We start from the raw sequence: 26005 nt of genomic DNA on the forward strand, positions 1-26005 counted from the left end.
AAAAACAAGTGTTTTTGGTTTTATAATGACTTATATGATACAGGAAAGTAGAACGCATGCTTAAAATCCTTACACGCAAGCTGTATTGTATGGACAACAAAGAAAGATATCAGCTGTACTGTGTGGACAGCAAAGAAAAATATTAGTTGTACTGTGTGGACAACAAAGAAAGATGTCAGTTGTATTGTGTGGATAGCAAAGAAAACAAATAGAGAAATATGTGTGTAAGAGAGGATTGTACCTTCTATGGTTACTACGAGTATTGTCCTATGTAGTCTAGACCAGTCAATAAATATATTTGACAAACCAAAAAAAAAAGAATTAGCAAATATTTTATGAAAGTCATTTGTATTAGAATCATGCATGCAAGCCTATGTGACTGATAAAGGTTGAGAAAGATGTACGATCAGAAAATAAAAAAGTCATGACACTCATACATGCATAAATTATAACGAGTAAATCATATTTGTATAGTAAGGAAATGAATAAATGTGTGAATGAAGAGAATTATGATATGTGGTTAATGCGTGCTCCGTATCAATTATTTTGTATGTGATTAGCCCAGACACGCTGAGTATGGAAGAGATTAATATTGGTATAAAATGCTTTGAGTATTGAGTAAGATTTTCTTACTGAGTAATGATTGTTCACTCCGTTTAATTTAATATTTTATAGGTAAAAAGTTGCAGTAAAGGTTCTCGGGGAGCACTAGCGAGACATGAGGCTATGGGAGGAGGGCACCACATTTTTATCGATTTATATGTTTTTTTTGGTGTCTATGTGCATATATGTAAGTATATGCGACTTTATGTGTATATATATTTATATCTCCTTGACGTATATAGGTGCATATGTATGTATGTATATATATATATATACACATTTTGGTTCTTATATGTATATATGTAGTTATTGTATTGAAGTGCCTATACCTTTATCTAATAGATAATATATATTCATGGGAATATATATATCTTTCTGATTATTGAATATATGTGATTGTGTATATATATATATATATATATATATATATATATATATATGACTAGTTATTGAAATTGGTTATAAAGTTTCTGTGGGTGATAATTTTTATAATGGTTACGATTAAGTTTTTATTTTGTTAATTGTGATTATGTTGATGAAAATCCAACCAATTGGTAGGATTGGTTTGTGTGAATTGCTAATTAGGAGTGTTACAAGACATTAAAAGAAAATTCTCTGGGCCCTCTAAAATAGGAGAACTCTTACCGTTTTTCTTTAACATACCTATTGGTTAGGAAAGGTTACATGTGGCCACACCAAGATTCATGAATGGAACACCAAGTTTATCAACTTTATGTGTTGTTCAGGGTAACACAGTTAGTTAGCTCAATAAGTTGTATGACACGTCCACTAGGCACAATGTTAAGTTGACACGCAAGGTGTCATTTGTTTTCATTAGCACATTAGAGATGTTGAGATCAACTTAGGCCTTACCAATCTGTGTTAGATGACCTATTTACACAAGGCAGAAGGACGCTGAGAATAAATGGATGGGCAAGATAGAGAGCCAAAAAGCATCCACTTCAACCACAAGTATATTTAATGATGGAACACTATAATTTTAGTTTTATAGTTTGTGTAGAGTATTAAGGTGTCATCAACTTACTAAGTGCTTTCACTCACCCATTCTTTTTTGTGGTTTTATAAGTAGAGACAAGTAGCGAGACATGCAAGAGAGCCAACAGTCTAGCTAAACTGTTGCATAAAAGCGATGGGCAAAATCATTATTTTAAAAAATTATCTCATATATGTGTTTTTGTTTCCATTTATGCACTATAGAGATTCTTAGTTATTTTCAGACTTTTATTTTGTAATAATGAAGGGTTTTATTTATAAGTGAATTGATTACATGCCTTAAATTGTGTTGTCTTTAATTAAAAAATCAAGTAGTACACATCTTTTCGGGTCATATTCTGTGTAAGGGTATATTCTTGAAGAGTGGTGTTACATTTATGGTATCAAAGCATAATTTTAGAACCCAAAAAGATGTTAAGTTCTAGTGTGTCAGACAAGTGCATAAGTAAACAAGTTAGAAACGAGTCCTCGTGCAATGTTGACCCCTCTTGCTCACCTATTGTTGTATGTATTTTATACCTACATTAAGTTAAGTAATACATTTGCCAGAATTATGATTTTAGTTTAGGATGGGGAGATCCAGGAGGGCGATCTGTGATGTTTCAAAGGTCCTTAATCAAACGAGGAGTCAAGCAGAAGCTTAGGAACAAGCCTCGGGTGCGTCAGTAGCATTATCAGTGGATAGGGCCGTGATCATGTGAATCATATAAAAAGTTCCTAAAAAAAAACAAAAAGCATTAGAGTGTTGGGCATCCACCAGTGACAGAGTAGCCATAGTCGCTGAGTTGCCGTCCTAACAAGATAAGTGGGTGGGGAGGCGTAAAGATTCCCAGTTGCAGTAACTGATTGTAATTGAGGTCATCTTCACCCTATCTATAGTATGGTAGCCAGACATCAACCTCTTGAGTTTAAGGGCAACCTATTTTTAAAGGAAGTACCAACAGATGAATGGCTAAAGGCAATTAAGGATGCCATGAGGTTGGTTCAGATGGCCGACAAAGAAAAGATTTAGTATGCCAGCCCCCTCATTTTCTTAGGAGGGATCAAAAATAATTTTGGTACTGTTGAATCTGAAACTCTGCATTGAGTACTTGGATTTACAGGTTCAACCGCCGTGTTTCCACACCTGTTTCTAACAAATGAAGAGGTGCTGAAATATTGTCCAAGTGCCTTCCTCAGTTGCCCAAAGTATGTGACAAGTATAGTACAACTATACTATAAATTAACTGATTTCCAGATATTGTGACAAGTGTATTCCTGGATGCTGACACATTAAATAAATATCGCAATATCATCCCAACAGTAGTCGCCTAAGGCATTATACACCCTAATGACCTTAAAGTAATGAGCAAACCAGCCAGGATAACTTGACTTAATTAACATCCAAACAATAGAAATTCTTTCTATTTTCTAATCAAACCCAATTTATTAAGGTTTTATTTTATCAGAAAATAGTAAGAAGTATGACAGGGTGAAGATTATGAGAGCTAAGAATAGTAAAACAAAACACATCCTTGAGATATTTGATGAATCATTTTTGCTTGCCAAAATATGCCCACTCACCTATGGGAGAGCCAGTCATTCTGGTTTACTTGGAAAAAAGATGCAGCAATTTTTTAGTACTGTTAAGAATTTGATTACCCACTTGCATACACAAAAACTGGAGTAGCCAAATACTCCTCAACCTCATTTGCTTTATCTTTATTCTCCTTTTCAGAACCCAAATTCCAGCTCTGTGAAAGGGAAGCTGATAAAGAAGATGGATCAGGTATGCCATGCTTTAATAAATCAACCTGCAAACAACTGAAAATGGAATTGAAGATCTAGTGCATATGATCAAAATTAGATTTCCCAAATTAAAAAAGCATGGCATCGACAAGCAAAAAAGATAAAGGGGAAGAGAATATATAAAAAGATAAAAAATAAAAGCAACAATAAGAGGTTTTTTTGCCAAACCTACTCGTAATTGTTGAAACATGGTACTACTTTCCGCAAGAAATTGAAAGGGGGACAATGAGATTTTATGCTTTGTTTAAAGGTTAAATCTTTTTTCAATATTCAACTTGTATCCATTTTGAGTTCGATTGTACACATCTTTAAGAGTCTACTTTTTGAATTATTTCCCAATTAAAGGAATTGTCTAATAAGCCACAAATTATGTTTCATTACCTTAACTAAAATCCTCCCTGATCATGTTTCTTTAGTCAATTTCCATAATAGCTGCAGTCTTCTAAACTTCCAACTATTTACTAATTGATCCTTCAATACTTCCTACCAGCATAGATTCCCAAGAAATAATGATATATTAACAACCCCAAAATCTAGTCATGTTAATGATATGATAACTTTGAATTACAGACCTTCACGGGGTCTGCAAACAACTTGTTCAGTTATCTTCAGAGTTAATACCAAGTACACGAGTAATTGCTTCACCAAAGAACTACTGTTTTGCTGGCCACTATGTGGTTCACAAGAAATGACAAGAGTATCACCATTCAGAAAATGAAGAACCACCCAATATATGTTAAGAGACCCTAATGACGGACCAATTGAAACCAGAAATTCTCTTTCTTTTATTTATTTTATTTCCTTTATTATTTCAAATATAAAGGGCCTGAAGGCCAAAAGAATAGGTTGCACTTCCAAATCATAATACACCACTACTATAGCAGAAATTTGAGAACCATAACTTTTACCATGGAACCATGTTAAACATGCAAAAGCCAAGGATCCAAACCATCAGAAATAATTCAAAACCATGATGTGAAAAATCAGAAATAGGCTGCACAAAATCTGTCCACTAACCAAACAGAAGACACATGACAAAAACAAAAAATCTCCATAGCACATCAAATAAACTAAAGACAAGAAACTGTCAACTTAAGATATAACTGGCATTAGCTAGTTGGAATTTATAACAATGAAAACGAGTAGAAAGTAGTGCTCAAGACAAAAATACTACCTTCAACATCAATCGCCACATATTATCATCATGGATCCCCTCAGACATCACCAGTAGAATGTGACAAATGGAAGATAGTAGAACACCAAGCTAGAAGGTTTCCTTGCAGTAAACCAAAAAGACACTAATTTATGAGGTATTCTACGTTCAAGAATATTCACCAAATGCCCATATCACAAACTTTTCAGATTGTTATATTAACCACTCCTTTCCCAATAAAATAAGAATTTGTTTTGCAGTTACCTGAATATTCATAAGTTCATGTGCCAACTCAGCAGATAAAGATTCACCACCTAGGACTGGGACTGTGGATGAGCCATCAGGTCTCATCATCTCAGCTAAAACGGAAGAAGTTAAAACAGGCTGCAGAAGATAGTTTAAGAGTAAAATACATAGAAAACCAATAATATGGTTCCAGTAAATTTATGGCCCCATCTAATCAAGCAAAAACATAAGAAGATACATGCATGGAAATGAAATAAAAAATGTAGTAAAATAAATTTCCTGATATTGAAATGGCAACATTATTCACTGAATGAGTAATATACCTCAAAGTTTTTAAATATTAGCAGCCACTTACTTTATTCAAAAGATTTGACAAGCTTTTACCGCCATTAGATGATAATCGATTGGATTACCAGGAATGAAAATGATATGGAGATTTTATTTAAAATTAAATAAACAAACATAGAGATAGTAATCATAAATAATATTTGAAAATTGTTTTAATTCTGTCTTTCTTCTATTTTCTCACCAAAGTTATGCCCTCCCCAAATTTAACAAGCTTGAGATAAAATTGTACTAATAAATGCTTTCATTCTCTTTCTACTATTAATTATTATTCACTTAAAACATTTTGGTAGCAAAATCACTCTACTTCTTTCGCTCTCTTCTATTCTTTTCCCCAAACTCTTACTTTGTATTTTAAGAAAATATGAAAAGGAAAGAAAATTTTCATTATTTATGGAACCAGGCTGTTGCTACAACTCTGAGCTTTCCAAATCCATTGTGTTGCTATATATAATGTATATTTTTATTATCAAGATCTTTTTAAACCATACCTTTGTCATTGAATTCTAAGAAAAATCTTTCTCTTTAAAATATTTTATATACACAATTATCATATTCTTTGTATCATTTATTTTCATTTTAATTTGATTTCCTTTCAGTCACAATTTTCCTTTATGACATTGATATTATCTTTACTGACCTGCAGTGAATTGGATCATTACAGTTAATTTCATTGCAAGAATTTTTCATGCTATGACTTGATTACAAGTTCCTGACTACATTATAAATTTGGAACATCTCTGTATTCCCAACTTTAGACAGGAGAATTAATCAAAATCTTATGTAAGATAGTGTAGATTGAGAAAGAAATTAAAACCTGGGTATCAAGAAGTATAAGCCGTTCAGCAGAAATCCTTGGTTCTATTCCTGAAGTACAATGCCTTGCCATGGCTCTAGTATCTTCTGATAGTATAGTATAAGGAGGCAGCATCCCTGCAGACAAGCACACAAGTTATTTCAGAGAAGAATTAAAAATAATAATTAGAAATAACAAGACGCCATCAAAATTGTTTTGCTTTTCTAAAACCACTCAATTAAAATCGCTTTAATAAGAACAATTTTAAATTGCAAAATCACTTTCGAAAAAAGATACCATCAATTAAAGCTTTCATGTTTTGGCCTCTTTAAGCCAAGATTAAACAATCAACACAAAAGCACTTTCGGCATTTGACTGACAGCCTCACTGTAAATCATTTCAAAATGCTGTTTATGATTGGCTATTTCAGTCAAAACAGAAACAATTGAGGCAAACACATTTCTAGGCAATTGGAATCTCCAGTAAAATGCAATTCAAAATGCTGTTTTCCATTACTTATTTCAGCTAACACTAAAAGACGACACAAAAGCATTTTTGGGCATTTAAAAGCTTTGCTTAAAATCACTCCTTAATGGTGCTTATGACTACCTATTTCAACCCAACACTAAAATTCAGGGCAGCCTTTTAGACAATGCCAAAATTAACTCTAAAATCGTAGCCACCAAAAGAAAACATAATATATGTAACAATAAGTGTGTAGCTTAATTCATAACAAAAAAATAACTTTAAGGTGGTGAGTAACTCACCTGGTGAGCTTCCATCAAACCCATAAAGCTCATTCATAATTGTGGACTTGCCCACTCCAGATGGCCTGATTATACCCATCACAGTGAACTCCTTATTCTCAGTCAAAAACTGCTGCACATAACCAGCTCATCACAAATTACTTTAATCTACTCACAGTCATTACACATATATTAGCAGAAGTAAGCGTTTTCTAGAATGCCACCCCAGCTCATAATCAGCAAGTTACACTTAAAAGTATGATTGGAAAACTTCAAAATAATAGCCAATTGACAACTATATATGGCTACCACATAAAACTCAAAATTTGCTTTATAATTATTATTATTTTTTAAGTATGATTAAAGCTTCAAAATAATAGCCAATGCAACAATTTATAGGTACTACATGAAAATTAAAATTTTCAATTTTTTTAAAGTTTGTTTAAAAGCTTCAAAATAATAGCCATTTGAAAACTATTATAGCTACCGTACAGAACTAAAAATTTACAATTTTTTAAGTATGATTAAAAACTTCAAAATTATACCCAATTGAAAACTATTTATAACTTCTATAAAAAATTGAAAATTTGAAATTTTTTTCAATTTTCTCTCATTTTCCAGGGAAATAAACAGCCTTGAACTCATAAAACAAGTAAAAGTACCAACTGATATTTCAAATATACAGAACTGCCATTGAGACGTTACCGGGAAAAAGCGACCGATGTGGAAGTCCCAAGAATCGGAGAGGAGATTGAGGGATGGAAGACGAGATCGATGCGCCGTCGTTTCGCCTTCGGCACCACTGCGTCCGAATTTCCCGGAAACGGGAAGAGACCAACCCCGGCTTCGCCAGGAGCATTTTGGGGGCCGAGGGAACCGGTCAAGTATTGGAAGAGCCGGTGGCAGCCATTGTTGCGCGCCTGAGAACTTACTGCTTCGGTGATAATGACTTTAATGTGCCTTTCACAAATTTAGTTTATTACATTATCTCCCCGAAAGTTCTAGAAATTTCATTAGACACCAATTTTTAATATTATTAAAAGCTGACCCTATAATTATTATAATTAATAATTTATTTAAATAAATTATATTACTTACAAGAATAATGTATCCCACAAAATTTGTAAACCTCATTTATGGTAAATTGGGCATCACAACCTAAGGACACAAACACGCTTGTCAAACCTCATCAAATGATGTGAGTGTTATTTATCTTTATTTTAAAATTTGCTCAATATTTTCTGCATTTTCTTAAGTGCTTCTATTTTTATTATTTAATCACTTAGTACATGTCAATTTATATGAATAATTAATTAGTAAAAAATAAATATCGTACATGTAATTCTTTTCCAACATTAAAAAGGCCGAAAATGTTGTTGGGTATCTAATTGCCATTCTAAAAAGGTAAGGAGAGCCAACTCCTTTTCATTATGAGGATTTATTCTTGGTCAGGTTGGTGGGTAGCTATGCAGTTCAAAGTTCATGTATGCAGCAGCATCAAGAAATTAAAATTCCCAAGTTTATAATAATATAAACAATCTTTATATTATATTATATTATACCAAGTATCTACAAATTTAAACTATTGTAAGTTTGTAAACATTCCTTAGAATTTTATACATAATTTTATTTAGAGGTGTTACGTTAATTTCGATCCAATTTTATGCATAATTGGGTCTAAGCATCGTATAACTTGAAGGTGATATCATAGAGCTAGCTGAGATCCCATTCTACTGATAAAAGAAGCAACTTTATTAAATATTCAAAGCAGGCATAACATTACAAATGATGCTGACTTCACATTTTAAGTTTTTAAAAGCTTCCCATATGCTATAAGTATACTTGTACACAGAAAAATACCAAAACAATACCGTTTAGATAGCACAATCAACAAATCTCCTTAAAAACAGATTGATTTAGATATATAAATACCAAATATATACGTTTATGTAACTTCCTTTCTCTTATCTTATAAATATAGGAATATGCAAATGCAAAAAGACAACACTTTTTGTATCATATAATATTATTGTGTTGACTTTTCTTCTAAATAATCAATAATACAGCAGTGAACATAAGCTTCTTAACTGTAACTCAAACCACTTTATAAATGTCATTGTATTCTTCTTTACTTACATGGAATTACACTTTTAAGTTGGTCTACTTCTCGTTGGTAGAATTAATTTTTATCACTAATAGACATGTTAGCGTTAAGATTCTCATTCATCCATGCACCCATCTATATATCTCAACCACCATAATTCTTTCAATCTGCCAATCTAGTTTTTTGTAACTGAAAATGCCTTCTTCAATCAGCTTTACTTGTACTGTTCTCACCCGATTGTTGATCATTTGTGTACAAAGTGAAGCTAAACTCTCTTCAAAATTTTATGACTCCACATGTCCAAATGCCCTCACTACAATCCGCACTGCTGTTAGAACTGCCATTTCACGAGAGCGTAGAATGGCTGCCTCTCTCGTTCGTCTCCACTTTCATGATTGCTTTGTTCAGGTATATAATACTTAATATTATTTCAGAGTTTTAATTTTATTGTTCATTTGTTGTATTAAAAAAATTTAAGAGTTTGTCAATTAATTGCAGGGTTGTGATGCATCCATCTTGTTGAATGATTCCTCCACAATCACCAGTGAGAAACATGCCACGGGCAATATGAATTCAGTAAGGGGATTCCAAGTCATAGATAATGCTAAATCTCAAGTCGAGAAAATTTGTCCAGGTGTTGTTTCGTGTGCAGATATTCTTGCTGTTGCTGCCCGTGATGCATCAGTTTATGTAAGTTATAATATTATCTTAAATCATTTTTCTTATAATTTTATATAATCTAAATTCTGTGAATAATAAGTTCCTAATATTAACAATCAAACAGGTTGGTGGACCATCATGGAAGGTTAAACTTGGAAGAAGAGATTCTACAACTGCAAATTTAAGCTTAGCTAATACCCAACTCCCCGACTTTCAGGCTAGCCTTGATTCTCTTATTTCGTTGTTCAGTACCAAAGGGTTGAGTGCGAGGGACATGGTTGCTCTTTCAGGTGCACATACAATTGGGCAAGCACAATGTCTCACATTCCGTACTAGGATTTATTGCAATACAAGTGATATCAATGCTGGCTTTGCTGCTACTCGTAAACGTAAATGTCCAGCTTCTGGTGGGAATGCAACTCTTGCACCTCTAGATCCGGTGACACCTAATTCTTTCGATAATAACTACTTCAAAAATCTTATTAAGAAGAAGGGTCTTCTTGCATCAGATCAAGTGCTTTTTAGTGGAGGATCCACTGATAGCGTTGTTCTTGAATATAGTAAGAAGCGTAAAAAATTCAAATCTGATTTCGCAGCTGCCATGATAAAGGTGGGAAACATCAACCCTCTTACTGGCTCTGAAGGGCAAATCCGAAAGTTATGCTATGCTGTTAATTAACTTGCTTTCATATCTATATCATAAAGAGTTAGATGTTAATGATATTTGAACTTTTTTATGGAATGATCTCCGTAATCTACTATTCAGTTTTCTGTAAATTTGTTGCACTCATATCTCGGTTTTCATATTCAGTTTTCATATCTATATCAAAACTGGTGAAACTTATTTGGAAATTAAAGACAATGAAGAGAACTGGAGTCCAAAGTTTGATAATACATGGGAAGATAAAACGAATATATATAAGTAGAAGTTCTCTGTAGTCATAATGTTGAGACCAAGCTAATTTTATTACTATGAGAAGCTTGCAGCTTAATAGAGGTACAATCAACGTTTTAAAAAAGGGATAGACATTAACTAAGTGGAGGGGACGGTTAGGTCCAACCTATTTGATTGACGGCCGAACTAATTAACTGTTTTAAATTAATATTTAAAATTTTTTTATAATTTATTATAAAATAAATAATTTGAATTATCTTAATATCAAAATATATTTGGATTGATGACATATATGTTTAAAATTAATATATGAGATTTTAGGTTTAAGTCCTAATAATTAATTTTTTTAATTAATTTTTTTATGTTGACCATGTCAAATGTCATTTTTTAGCTTGTTCAATCAAATAATTCAAACAGTTCAATTTAATTTAATCCAATCTAATCCAACCTAAATCCAAAAATGATTTTCAATGGAACCAAAACTGTTTCGACCAGCGGGTGACAATTCAAAGACCGATCCAATTTTTAAAACCATGGGTGTAATCATAAAAATTATGAGTAATATTATGTGTATATATTTTTAATATATAATTTATATACATAAATGATGTATCATCATATGATTGAGTGTTACTTTATATTTAATTTAAATTCATCTAATTATATAATAACACATTATCTGTATACACAAATTATGTATTAAAAATGTGTTCACATAATTTTATTAAATTATTAAAGAATGTCAAATCTAATGTGTACATATTGAGAAAAGAAATGGATATAATTTCAAAAAACTACTACATGTATCTATCTATCAATAGAAATATGGAAAAAGTCTTAAATTTATTTTTCAACATTTTATTTTCTAATAAAAATTCTATAAATACATTATAGATAATGCAACTCATGCAATCCTCAGCCAATTCAAGTGATACCTTCCCTTTTTTACTGAATCAACCATGCCACCCAAAGTTTATACATGAACTCAACAAATAAAAAGTATCCATGTTGAGATATGCCTAATAAAAGAATCAAACCCTAACTTGAAGCAAAAAGACCTTGTGAAGTAATTGTAATATACTTATGGTCTTAACACTACAACATGTTGTGACAATTAAATGTCACTATAAAATTATAGGAAGTAAAAAATATTTAAAAATGTATTATGACACTTATAATAATTATATTGTGACACTAATGATGATCATTTTTTTAGTCCAACACTAAAAAGGAAAGGCTTTAACAACAGAAAAATAACAAATGGGTAAAAATCTAATCATTAGAAGTGTTATTTTTATGATTTTAGTGACTAATTATTTATAATTTCATTAAAATTAAATAAATTTAGACTTTAATTATAGGCTTTTCAAATTTGTTACTAAAAAACTTACAAATCCATTGTTATTGTTCTTAAGGGTATGTAAAATGTTACAATAGCATCACAATCGATTGAACTATGAATGACATTATATAAGACTAAAACTAAACCAAGTTGACTCAATCTCAAAATTTAGTTTGGCTTGGTTGGGTTTGACTTAAATTTATTTAGTTTAAATTTAAAATGAGTTCAAACAAAAAAAGTTAACTCATTTTTCTAAACTGTATTGAACTAAAGTTAAAGAGCGTTTGATATGGTTCAGTTTGAACTTGACTTGAATTCATAGTTTGAATATATCATTTAGATTTGTGGTTCAAATTCAGTTTGGAATCATGGTTCTAATCCAATAAGCCCAAAATATATACTAAGGGGGCGTTTGATTTGGATAATATTTTATTATCAAGAAAGAGAAATTACCTTAAAAATAGATTACTTAAAAGATTACTGAGTATAAATTATTACTATGTTTGATAAAATTTGACAAGTATAAATAATTATTGTGTTTGGTTAAAGATAATAAAATAATACTAGTAAATTATTTTACTTAAATATACTTGAATATAATTATTTTTAAATTTTTTATATTATTTATTATATTAATTAAAAATAAATTTATTTTTATTCAAAAAATTAATAAATAATAATATAATTATAATAAAATCAAAATTACTTTGGTAATCTTTTTATACCTATATTACTTGTCATATTTGTGAAAATATACCTTGATTGTTTTACTCTGTTTCCCAAACACATGATTTGTATATAACCCCTAACCTAATTCAACCCTAACCGAAATTCAATCCAACATTCAATTCTCACTCCGCCGAGTCCACTCATTGTTCGAGTGTGCTCTGAATGGATACATGTATGGACCTTTTATGCTCCTATTATTAAGATATTCTGATTCTGATTCTGATTGCAGGTGAGTCGCATTTCTTATAACTGCAGATGACGATCGACGATGAGAGTTCTATTTAAGTCGAAGGACTTCCCTGTAACGCCACTGAGTGCTCCTTTTGCGAAGTCTTCGATCTCCACGGTTCAGTTGTCGCCATTAAGGTCTCACACCCAGTATTCATTTCATTTATCTTTCAATTTCGTTTATTTAGGTTTTATATTTCTCTTTAATTCTTCCATTTTTTGTCTTTCAAATTTACATTGCTTCGTTTTGTCATCATTATATTTCTTTTTTGGTTCGTGGAGAGATCTGTACACTGTTTACTCAAACTTTTATACAAAATAGAAGTATAAAAAGAATAAGGAGAAAATAGAAAAATAAAAAATATTATTTATTGAATGCTACTTTTCTTGTAACTCCATGCATAAATATTATTGATTATTTTATGATTTTGTATTTAATTATAAATTGGGTAATTAATGATTAACTGGCATTTATTATGAGTTATGGTATTTAATATTTGATGAAGAAGACGGTGAAATTTTAATTACATATAAGTTATTAGCATTATAATGTGGATAATGAATGTGAAATTTTCATTACTTGAATTCTAGTGTTTTTTAACCAATAGGTGTGTGATAAAATAAATAAGTTGAATATATATATATATATATATATATACACACAAATAATTATGTGTCACACATGATTGGATAATTAAAAATTAAAAATAAAACAACACTTAATCACATGATGACACATATTGTTTGTATACAAAAATTGTGCACAAAGTTTTAATGATATATATATATATATACAGATTTATATGTGAGAGAAGCAAATGAACTAACTAAAAAAATATATATTAAAAACAACAGTGTTATGGCATCCACTTTGAGTACACAAAGAGAACATAGTCTTTATGTTTATCACAAATTGTTTTTTTTTTTTTTTTGCATGTAATTCAAATCAAAGTTTCACAAACGCAACAGAGACTTAAACCTAAATTTTCTCCCTAAAGTTTTTAATACTTTATCAGTTTTGCAAACCATTGATGTCAATATTATACAATCTTAAAATGTTTAAAATCATTGGTGACTTTTTAAGTATGAGCAATACTAAGCATATCTATTTTGAGTACATAAATAAATACACATTTATGTCTGTTATTATGTGATTGAGTATTATTTTATCATAAATTTAAAACTATCCAGTCATATAACGACACATATCAAATATGTACTCATTTGTATATTCAAGATTGATATACATAATTTTATTGTTTATGTTGGAAACATTTAAACATGCCAAATTGAATTCTATAAATTTTGTAAATATAAATTGGCGTACTTTGATTCGAGTTTGCAATGAAGCTCATCTGAATACAATATGAGGTGTTGACATGAGTTATTTCCACAATCCCACTTGTCCACATACTACATTCTTTTTGGGAGACATTTGTTTTTGTGTTTACTATGCCTTGGGAGAAGAAGATGAGAGACTAATGTTTTATTTTTTGCGTTCATCTCTATGGGATGACAATTTTTGGACATTTAAATAATAGTCTAATTGTCATCCAATGACCTGAAACAATTGCATTTCGATAATTAACTAAACCTGATCAGGTCAACCCATCATAGGTGAACCTATACCTAATATCTTCTACTCACACATGATGGAAGACCTAAATCAAATACTTGTTCACAAAAATCTCATATGACAGTACTTTCATACTTGTAAATGTGTCTTACAACCTCACGAGCAACCTGCATTTGAGAGCTAAATGTTATGTATTTGTTAAGAATAGCATAGTACTTCAATCCGAATAAAACAAAATAATGCGTTAGGCTCACAACATCCTAAACTTACTCGATTATACTAACTCTCATTAATCTCTTATTTATCATTGTGTTATTTTCCTATGTATCCATGATCAACTCCATTCTCTCATATGAATGACATGATCGTTCAACCAATGGACACACGAAATATATAAGTCTTCATTTTCTACTCAAAACCCTCAGTTTAAACTTAGCTTATTTTCTAGGCATGTTCTATAGACCGAATTGTGTGTGGCCATAGGTGCTAAACTAAGATAGCAACATTAAAAGTAAACATCAAACAACAACAAAGTGTCAAAGGATACCAATATTAGATACTCCTCATAAAGTCTCACATAGTAAGGGAACAGAGATTCATCCTCTCATTACTTCAACTAGTCGTCTTATTTATGCACACATGATATGAATCATTTATTACAGTGTGTTTTTTCTAAAATGTCATTCTCAATACTATAAATATCTTACTTCAGTCGCTACACTCAACATCTAATCTGAGTTTTTAATCATCATCACATTTGCAGGTATTTATCCATATTAAGAACTCACATTTGACATTCACAAGTTATTTGGATGTGGAGAATCTAAATCGATCATTTTCAAATGTATCTATCCATGACCTTATCTTGATCGATCATCAAGGGGACATTTTAGCTTTGATAAATTTTTTTCTTGAGAAATTTGTCTCTCATTAGCATGCTCTCTCAACATCACTTTTCTCAATAATAATCTCTCATCTTTACTTGTTCTCTCAACGCCAATGGTGATTGCTCGTGTGAATAAGCCAATTTCTAACTTGTTTGACATTATAATCTAGTTGAGTTAAAAATGATGTGTATGCAGTGAAAAAACAATAATTTCATAATGCAAGTTCAAATACAAATTAAACTTGAATTTTATGATTTTCTATGTTATGTCACCAGTACAATATATAAGTTTAACAACTTAGCAATCACAGTCTACGCAATCCAAGAAATTCAATATGTGTAAAATATACTTTTCTTGGAACAATCTTGGTCAAAGGATCAACTATCATACAATGCATAGAATTATATTGTACACTCATTTTCCTCTTGGAAATGATGTCTTTTAGAACATTGTGTCTAGTATCGATATGTTTGATTATCCTATTATACTCAGGATCGTTTATTTCAACAAAAAACTATTGCTCTGACAATATCATCTTGTTTACCCAGATTCACAAAAAATCTTCTTAACCAAATAGTTTCTTGCACAATTACTGAACAAGTTATATACTCACTCTTCATTATAAATAAGGCTACGTATCTATGTTACTTATCACTCTAAGATATGAGCCCTTTTGGAGTTAAAAAATATAGCCAAAAATTGATTTGTGTTAGTCTAAATTACTTCCCTAACTGACATCTAAATAGCCAATAATCCACAGACCCTTTTAAATATATTAACAAAATATATATAGCCTTTCAGTGCTCTTTTCAATATTAACTCATGTCGACTAACTAGCCCAACAACAAAACAAATGTCTAAGCATGTAAACATACATAATACATCCAATGACATTTGAATAGGTAAATATTAACATTTCTTTACTTCAATCTTAAGTTTTAGGACTATCTCTCAGCTCATTAATTTGCCATTTGACATCGAAGTATCAACAGGTTCACAGTTTACTATATTGAACTGTTATAGAATCTTTTGAATATTATACTGTTGTGATAGAGTCAAAAGCTTTTTTGAACAATCCCTATAGAGTTTAATTCCCAATATCTGATTTGTTTACCCATATCTTGTAGGTGAAAAGTATGGACAACCATCATTTAATGATCATCACTTACTTCAAATTATTTCTGACTATCTACACATTATCATACATATAGATAAAATTGCAAAATTTGTCATTAGATTTTGTCACTAGATTTTGTCACATAGGTATAGTTGTCTTGATTAATGATTTTAAAGTTATAAGGTATTAATGAAATTTTAAGTACCAATGTTTGGATGACAGTTTTAGGTCGTATTACATTCTTGAAGTTTGCACACTTTGTGTTTCAGACCTATAACAACGAGATTTATATCTCGTTCTATACAGATTGTTTTGTCAAGCTCACCACCAAAAAAAGTTGTTTTGATATTCATCTGATACAATTCTAAATTTAAATGTGTTACTACAGTTAGAATAAACCATATTGAAGCAAATTTTATAAATAATGAAAATATCCTTCTTCACAATGTATACCTACTCATTGGGTACAGTTATTCACCACAAGGTAAAATTGTATCTATTTATTAAGATATCCACTTTACAATTGATTCAGAGAATGTAATTGTTCCTAATGGGCTTTCGACCTAACGATAAGTTAACCAAAACCTAGAATTAGTTTGTTTCTATGTATTTCATTTATTCTTCCAATGCATCTCAATATTTTTCTTATCAAGGATGTGACAATTTTTTTTATGATTTTAGGTTATTTATTATCTTGGGGAATGGTTATGAAAACCTTGTTTTCAATTTAAAATGTCACTAGAGTACTTAATCTCAATACTCCCACTAAGCTATTATGGATGAAGCAAGCAATTGAGGATTATTGCTCTCACTATCCGAAATAAGTTAGAGCTCAATTTTATTTGCTCTCACTATCTAAAATAAGTATAGGTATTATCTCTTAGGACTCAACTAATGGTTGTTAAGATTTACCTATCCTAATTTTTCTCTTATCTTATTCAAATGAAACCTTTATCAACATCATCCCTATTAAGAAAAATATCATCTTATGAATTAATATCTCTTATTATAGTTTCAGTTAATCTTCTAGTAGAATCCTTCATAATGAATAGATACCCTTTAAAGTGTTCAACGTATCTTATAAGGATACATTCTTTTCTTCTTAGTCTCAGTTTTTTAAATTCATGGGAAAAGCTATGGATAAACACTATTAACCACTAAGATTGTAATCAATTAACTTAGGTTTTCTACCTGACCAAAACTTATAGGGAGTGGAAGCAACTGATTTAATAGCCACTCGATTAAGTACATAGGTAACAGTTAATGTCATATCATCATAAAGTGACATTGATATTTTGCTTGTGCCATTGTTGACCTAACCAATTCTAATAGAGTTCAATTACTCTTTTCCATTACACCATTTTGTTATGAAGTTCTTGAAATTATTAATTGTCATACTATTCCTTTTTCACTGGTCAACCCTTTGAACTTTTTGGATAAATACTTAAGACTTCAGTTAGTTCTTAAAACTTTTATTCATTTTGTCTAATTGATTATCAACTTCAATTATATACATAGTGTCTAAAGTAGTCTATTGCTTTTAACTTATGGGGGATCAACTAAACAAGACCAAATTGAGCATTATCATCAACACAAGTAATGAGAAATGAGATACATTTTTAAACTTTACATTCATAGGAATACATATACCCAAGTATATAAATTGCAAAGGAAGTCAGTATCTTACAACTTAGTCAAATGGCTTTTTCTAGTAGTCTTTTCAGCTGGGCAATGTTCATATGTAGACGGTTTTATCTATATGAAAGTTTCTAATAAACTTTCATAGCTAATTTTATTCAATCCATCTTGGCCAACGTTTCCGAATCTAGTATGTTATATATTTGTATTCATATTCAAATATATAGGAGAAACAAATAATAAAAAAACTATCATTATCATAATGAAAGGTGAGAAACACTTTATAACCATTCAACAAACAAACCAAATCCATATAAATCAATTCTATCATATTTTGATAAATTATTCAGAGAAATTTAAATTATATCCTAGTTTAAGAAATACAAGTACTTTGACCAAGATTCATTGAATATTTAGAGTATATTAGATTGCATGTAGGTATAAGATTCGACCACCTTGCAAAACTCATTTGCTTATGTCCATTCCTCTTACTATAACACTTATGTTGTTGCCCACATAAATCCAACTCACTTACTTTGGAATTCAACAAAAATCTATTAAAGATTTTTTATCATTAGTTACTTAGTTGGTGGCTTTTGAGTCCATAATCCACATAGGATAATACTCATTAAATATCATAGTACTAAAACTAAAGTTTCATCACTTTATGTAAAATCAGATAATATCATTTTCAGCTCCATTCATTCTTGAGCGAATTAACTCCCGTTACTTATATTGCAACTAATCATTTTTTTGTCTTTTCTTGCAGTACATTTGCCACTCTCCCGTTTATATTCCTTGTTCTTTTTCTTTGAGCATTATACGACCTATTTCCCCTACTCGGACTGAAGTTATTTACTTAAGAACCATAAACAACTTTTGGAACTCAACTTTGTAACGTATGTATTAGTACCAAGTCTAGCTGTCTTAAGGGTGTTTGTCCTCTAGTTCTATATGGCAAGAACTATTAACAAAAATTCCTTGTATTCTTATTATGGGTCATATATGCCTTCATACGCTTCTACTTTTGGGAAGAGATCACTCTACTACATGAACTTATTGTTCATTTGTTAGGTACCCCTAGCGGACTTCAGTTTTATAGTTATCTTTTACATCTATCAAATTTACAATCAACTGCTTTCATTTGGGATTGTAGTTCCTTCAAACTTTTTTATCAAAACCGTATTTATGGCTTATGCAGTTGAACATTACTAGTATTCATATACTTGATCGTTATTCATGGAACTGATCAAGATATCACATGAAGTAAGTCTTGTTTCTTACATACGTGATGTGTATCCACATCACATTTGTGTAAGACATCATTCAAGTTCCTATCCCTTAGTCAATTGTGACTCTATCTTTACCTGATTTACGACTTCTAAAGTCTTTTGCTCATCTAATATATTGTGCATTTTTAAATATCATACTTTGTAATTATCCTTATTCAGTATCATTCTTATTCCAATCAACCATCATTTCCTAGGATGTTATGTTTAACTAGATCACATAGACATATATCGAACATAACTCAATCAATTCAATCAAATATTTATCAATTGTCAAAATTATGTATTAAAATTTAAAATATCTCACATAAGACACAAAATCAAAAGTTCACTATGTTTTCAATCATCTTTCATGACTTAAATGTTTGACATTTTAAAATTTAATCTAATTACGCCAATATTAATTCTAGATGAGAATTTTACTTCTACCTATCTCAAAATTTTCACAAATAACAAATAAAAAATATATGACATAATAAATGCATCATTTATATTGACTATGACTATTTCATCAATCTCGTATCATTCTCAGAGTCACTTTATCCATGATAAAATTTCTATGAAATTTGTACTAGGTGAAATAGTTCGCATTTTGTTAATTTCAAAATAACATCAAAACGGTGGATTTTTGCGCGTACATTACTAAGCGTCGTTCTTAGCAAGTTGTAATGTATCCACTCAGTCCCAAAAGTTTTCAAATTCTTGTCCCAAATAAGATCATTAATTATGAGGTTAATAGTCATGCATGGATATTATTAGACTATGTTCTATCTCTTTTTCAATTAAGAAAGGACGACTAATTACATATATCAACATGTACCATTAGATTATTAGATGATCACATCATTTACTTAATGTGATGGTCTTTGATCAACAAACTTGCATAAATTAAAAACATGTGTTTTTGAAATACCAATATATGTTTTCAAGAGCCAAAATGAGGTATTACATGTCTTTGCGCACTGCAGAACCTATGGAACACATTCCATGCATAGATCCGAGTATCACACAACTATCATGCTAAAAAAAAAAAGGATTTCATGTTCTAAAACGCATCATGAAGGGTTATGCACACACTGTCATGCACTAAAGTATTGTCTTACGTGCCTTCACTAGCCAAAATAGTGTATTCACACACGTTCACATGTCGGGAGTGAGCCACACGTGCCACCACATTTTGAAAGTCCTCTCTTACATGTTTTCAAATGTTCTCACATGTCAATTGACTAGTTAAACTTTGATTGTTAATCGATTAACTGACCCAAATGGATGTTAATCGATTCGAGTTCAATCTGATTAATTATAGGTTGACCCATTGACTAACTGGTTCGTGCAACCGGTTGACCAACAGGTTAGACAATCCATTTTTTCAACTCGATTACAACCCGATTATGTACAAAGAACCCAAAAATTTTTGTCAACAAATTATACATTTTTAGTCACCCTCCAACAATAAAACCATAGGGCTTTTAAAGCTCTAGTCGATCATTCATCTTAGACTGACGGCGGCCTCGAACGTTGCTGGATTTTGGTGATATGGCGGCAAGAAAAACACATCATAGGCCATGGTTTCAAACTTTATTTTCATCAATTTTGACTCTATTTCACTACGATTTTTTATTCAATACATGTAGAGGACATCTAGGTTTCATTTTAACATGTTTCTAACATTCAATTTCATGCAATTTGGTCAAATTCAATTCTTGCCAGAAATTCGAATTTAAACAGAATTTCATTCTAAAATCAAAAAATTTAGATTATATTATTCATAGAATACCTAATTTAATTCATAGAAAACATGACATATTCACGACCTACACTCTGATACTAATGTTGGAAACATCTAAACATGTCAAATTGAATTCTATAGATTTTGTAAATATAAATTGGCATATCTAGATTCAAGTTTGCAACAAAGCCTATCTGAATATAGCACAAGGTATTGATGTGAGTCATTTCCACAATCCCATTTGCCCACATATTGTATTCCTTTTAGAAGAAATTTGTTTATATGTTTACTATGCCTTGGGAAAAAAAGAAGAGAGACTACTATTTTATTTTTTGCATTCATCTCTACGGGATGACAGTTTTTGGACATTTAAATAATCGTCCAACTACCATCTAGTAACCTTTAAAAACTGTCTTTTGGTAGTTAAGTCAACTAGGTGGGATCGACCCATCATCGGTGGACCTAGACCTAATAGTTTAAATATAAGAAAACAATATTAAAATCTAACCTTTGATTTTATATAGTCAAATTAAAGAGATTAATTCCTAATTTCTTAGAAAGAAAATTTGATTGTCAATGGAATTTACTAAATAAATACACCTATTTGGTAAAAGCCATTAATGTTGATTATCTTGTTATTATATACAATTAAATGCATTAGTGTTCATGTTTTTACATATCTTGATGGAGACATGTTACTTTGGATTTAATCTATGTAAGAATTGGTCTGCCATAGAGACCTAACTAATTGTCACAAATGAATATTGTTGATCAATTATCTAAAGGATTTTTTAGGAAAGTTATCCTTGAATTGTCAAAGGGATGGGTCTAATCCTACAATCCAAAGAAGTAACATAACCTCTACAATTAGAGATCCTATTAAGGAGGTTCAAATGGATAAATGCAAATTATTTTGCATCACTCATTAAAAATTATCGGTAATATGAACATATCTAAGAGGAGATATGTTTCTCTTATCTTTATGGCAAAAGTGATTGTTATATGATGTTATAGAATGACATTTGTCCTAAATAAGTTCAAAGGAAGAATATTATTGAAAATTATAGATCACATATACCTTTAGGAAACTCATTTAAATGAGAATCGTTATGAGGCCAAAACCTTGAGAATTTGCCCATTCTCTAGAAACTCTTATAAGAATCAAGATAGAGTACAAACTATTAATAATGCTAATATGAAAAAACCAAGTCTTGTCAATATTATCTATAGCGTAGATTTAAGTTTGGTTAGGTACAAAATTTTGAGACATAGTTCCATTACAAGTTTTCAAACCTTTGTTGAGAAAGGTCCAAATGACAATGGGGAAAGGAATGGTCAAATACCTCAATCCATGTTCCTTTCCTCAATATAGTAAGGCCAAAAGACTATTTCCCATCCAAGGTATGCTATTTTCCCAAGATTCCCCTCGTTAACTTTGAAAATCCCATTTACCCACCCGTGGACAGTTAAAACTAACGGTTTCAAAGGTAAAATCATCATTTTGTCTATATTATAAAAAATAAACTTAAATTTGATTTAATTTTTCTCCCTAAACCCTAAAAACTAACAATTTCCTCCAACTCAAGTTTTCAAAAGTAGTATTTTTCCCCTTAAGGTTTTAAAGAGCCATCGGAAGAAGACTGTGTTGGAGAGGAAGAAACAACACCAAAAAATTGAATCTAAAAGTTAAAAACCCTAGAGGGGAAAATGTTGTTTTCTAAAACTTGGGTTGGAGTGAAATTATTAGTTTCTAGGGTTTATGGAGGAAAATGATATAACTAACGGACTCAGTTAATTTTAATAATTTATGGGTGGGTAAATAAGATTTTCAAAGTTAACGAGGGGAAACTTGGGAAATGCGCATACTTTAGGTGGGAAATAGTCCTTTAGACATATAGTAATAACAAAGAATCCATGTCCTATAACACCCATAGCTAAGCCCTAAGACACTTTCATCTTTTTCTTTATTTTGTTATGAACCAAGTTGAGTAAGAATGATTTTCTAGTAGAGACAATCATGCACCACAAGAGTGACATCCGTTCATGCCTTAGAAGGGCAAAAAAGTCAAATGTAACACTCACAAGTAAGCCTAAAGGTACTTCTGTCTTTTCCTTTATTTCATTATGAATTGAGTAATAATGATTTTCTAGTAGGGAAGGTCATGCACCACAAGCATAACACTCATTCATGACTTAAAAGGGCAAAAATGTTATTTCATGTTGAACATGTAAGAATGACTAAGTAAAGAGTAGCACATGCCTATATGTGCAAGAGCACAAAACTGTGTGTAATCAATGAGTTTGAATTTTTGGATAAGATCAATTTTGCAAAAATTTTGAAAACTATAAATTATTGAATAATGTCACACACGCTCATGTGTTGTGTTTGACAAGTAAAATAAAAAAAGGTAAAAGGCTTGATATGCATTATTTTGCACACATATCTTTTCATAGCAAATCAGTAGCCACCAAGGAGAAAAAAAGTGCAACCAAAGAAGTTATAAAAGGAGATTGGATCCACCAAAATTACCATAACCATATGAAGACGAGCATTCTCCAAAAGATAAGTAAGTATGGTGCCTTCGGTTGATTAAGTCTTAGCTTAAATGATGATATGTATGATCTATTCTTGAGAGATTTTATTATTTTGGATTTGTCATGATGCCTTGATTATTATGTTTGTGTTATTATGCCTAAAGATTTGTTGAATTATGTGTTTATATGATTGAATATGAGTAGATGTGAAGAAATCATGAAATTATAGTAGTGATATTCATAATTTAAGAATTTTAATGCATGTAATGGAATTCTAGATATTGATATGTTGTTTAGAGTTAATAAGAGAATATGTGGTATGAGTTAGAGATCTTAGGTTATGGTTATTTAAATGGAAACTATGAAATCTAGTATAACAGAAAATTGGAAATCGTAACACATAGTCATGTTCGCAGGTATACATTCATATATGTCCTTTTAGTAAAAGATGACTTTGTGAACAATAATGCATTCGTTCCAAGGAGAGACTCAAATAATCTTGTGTATGAGACTTAAACCCATGTGTGGTTTCCTCAAAAGTGGACAATCATGTTAGATTAAGGAACGACCATGTTTGGTCATAGTTTTAGTGTTGGTCAACATAACGTTGACAATTAGACAACAATTAGAGGGGTGTTCATCCTTGATAGGACATACAACCATGTAAGGACTTTGTGACTAACATGGGAAAAAGTAGGCATAAGGAATGCCTATGTGTTTCAAGCAAAAGTAGAAAATATTATTTTACCCTTAAGTTATGTGCAAAAAAAGCAAGAGAAAAGAAAAAGAAATGAGAGACCTTAGCAAGGCAACTTAAGATAGTTAGCTAAAGTAAAGATGCTTGACTATATGAAAGACAACACAACCTTGACCTAGTTGAATCTGATTCGAAAATAGAAAAGTTTTAAGAAAAATGGTGTACACTTAAATAACCACCAATTGTGTGCATAAATGACGAGATATGTGAAAGTAATAGGACTATATAAGAGAAAGATACCCATATGATGCATCATGCACTTGACACTAAGGTGCATTAGCCACATAGTTTGGTTCAGTACAGTTTAAGTATGCATGGTAAAAGATTATGACATTTAAGTTAGTTCCTCATATGGTTAGCAAGATACATCACATACGAACCCATGGTAAAGGCCACCCAAGGGTGGTAATTAAGACAATAATTTCATAATTAGGCATATCTAGAAAATAAAGGATTATGACCAATTCCCCACATAACCAAGGTATTATAGCTAGTTAGCTCGATAGTATGACCGATGTATGTGTAAAGCACAATAGTAGTAAACATCTTGGATGTCAATTACTTTCACTAAGACACTAGATATACTAAGATTAGTTAGGCTTTAGTAGTCTATGTAAGATGACTTATGCATTTAAGGCATGAGGATGCCAAAAGTAGACATATGGTTATAGGAGGAAGTTAAAAAACATGCACTTTAACCATATAAGTAACTTAGTGGTGAAACACCAAGTTTAAGATTTATGCTTTATACAAGGTGTTAGGGTAAGTATCTTAGAGCCAATCACATTTGACATTTAAATTGTAATTTTAACCTAACCACTAATAAAAGATTTATTGTTATTCAATTCATATGTCAATTAATTATATGATTGTATGAATAACATGTCATCAAAATGGCAGTATTATGATAAAGAGATCAGACAACTAATTGTAGGAATCCTATATACATATTAAGTGGTCATTCTAGAAATGTCTGTAATCTTGACATTATAATGAATAAGGGCACGTATAATGAAAAATATGATTATCATAGTGTTGAGCGATCCCACCAAAAGATAACGATAGTTTTCACATGTTAAAACTATTGTAAATAGTTTGATGTAACACATAAATGCACATTGTAGATTGTTCACTGAAATGACCTGACTAGAGGATATCTATATAGATGGTTGCTCTATTTTTTATAAAATAAATCCTTTGAACATCACAAATGCATGTGATCTTTTGAATTAAGGTCGTCAAACCAACTTATGTAAAGATCGATATGGTTTAATGTTATCCAATGTGTCATCATAACTAGGATAACCATAAAGATATGATTATCCATATCATGAGATACATGGAGGTTATGGTTGATTAATAAAAGATTCATCACTCATGAGAATATGAGAAGATAACTCACATAAGAATACTGAATAACATCTATGATCACATGAATCTATGGTCATAGTGGGATTAGGTTGTAGCTTGATCTGGGTTGGTTATTAATGTTTATCAGTTCATACTAAACAACCACTGAGATAGATACATTTTTATATCTCAGTCTTAAGAGATATTGGTTGATGAAATGATTGAATTGCATATAACTATGATGAAAGTTTGGTTTGACCATGCCTTGACCAAAAACATAGCCATGCATGACACTGGTTAGTCGTGCACTTAGTAGGATAAGGTGTCGAACGTTCTATTTAATTATGCCAACCGATACCATGCAAAAAGGTGATGTGTCAGTTGTGTAAGCCAACACAAAGTGTTTTGGAAGAGTCGTGCACATGTGATATTCTAACCGTGTATGGACTTCCAAAAGATTTATATAAAGGCATGCTAC

General features: G+C 30.9%; 2 protein-coding genes across 2 annotated transcripts; one reads left to right on the plus strand and one right to left on the minus strand.

The window, feature by feature from the left end:
* Positions 1–3031: 3031 nt before the first annotated feature.
* Positions 3032–7641, minus strand: LOC123200215 (protein SMG9-like). The gene is made up of 6 exons (XM_044615371.1): positions 7397–7641; positions 6713–6824; positions 5967–6082; positions 4823–4942; positions 4580–4669; positions 3032–3410 (listed from the first exon to the last, which is right to left on the minus strand). Exons 2-6 carry the CDS (start codon positions 6789–6791, stop codon positions 3255–3257), a joined length of 561 nt encoding a protein of 186 aa, XP_044471306.1. The 5' UTR covers positions 6792–6824; positions 7397–7641; the 3' UTR covers positions 3032–3254.
* Positions 7642–8907: 1266 nt separating this feature from the next.
* Positions 8908–10232, plus strand: LOC123209512 (lignin-forming anionic peroxidase-like). The gene is made up of 3 exons (XM_044627594.1): positions 8908–9203; positions 9294–9485; positions 9580–10232. Exons 1-3 carry the CDS (start codon positions 8991–8993, stop codon positions 10132–10134), a joined length of 960 nt encoding a protein of 319 aa, XP_044483529.1. The 5' UTR covers positions 8908–8990; the 3' UTR covers positions 10135–10232.
* The last annotated feature ends 15773 nt before the right edge of the window (positions 10233–26005 follow it).

The sequence above is a fragment of the Mangifera indica genome, chromosome 2, assembly GCF_011075055.1.
Source record: "Mangifera indica cultivar Alphonso chromosome 2, CATAS_Mindica_2.1, whole genome shotgun sequence".
NCBI lineage: Eukaryota > Viridiplantae > Streptophyta > Magnoliopsida > Sapindales > Anacardiaceae > Mangifera > Mangifera indica.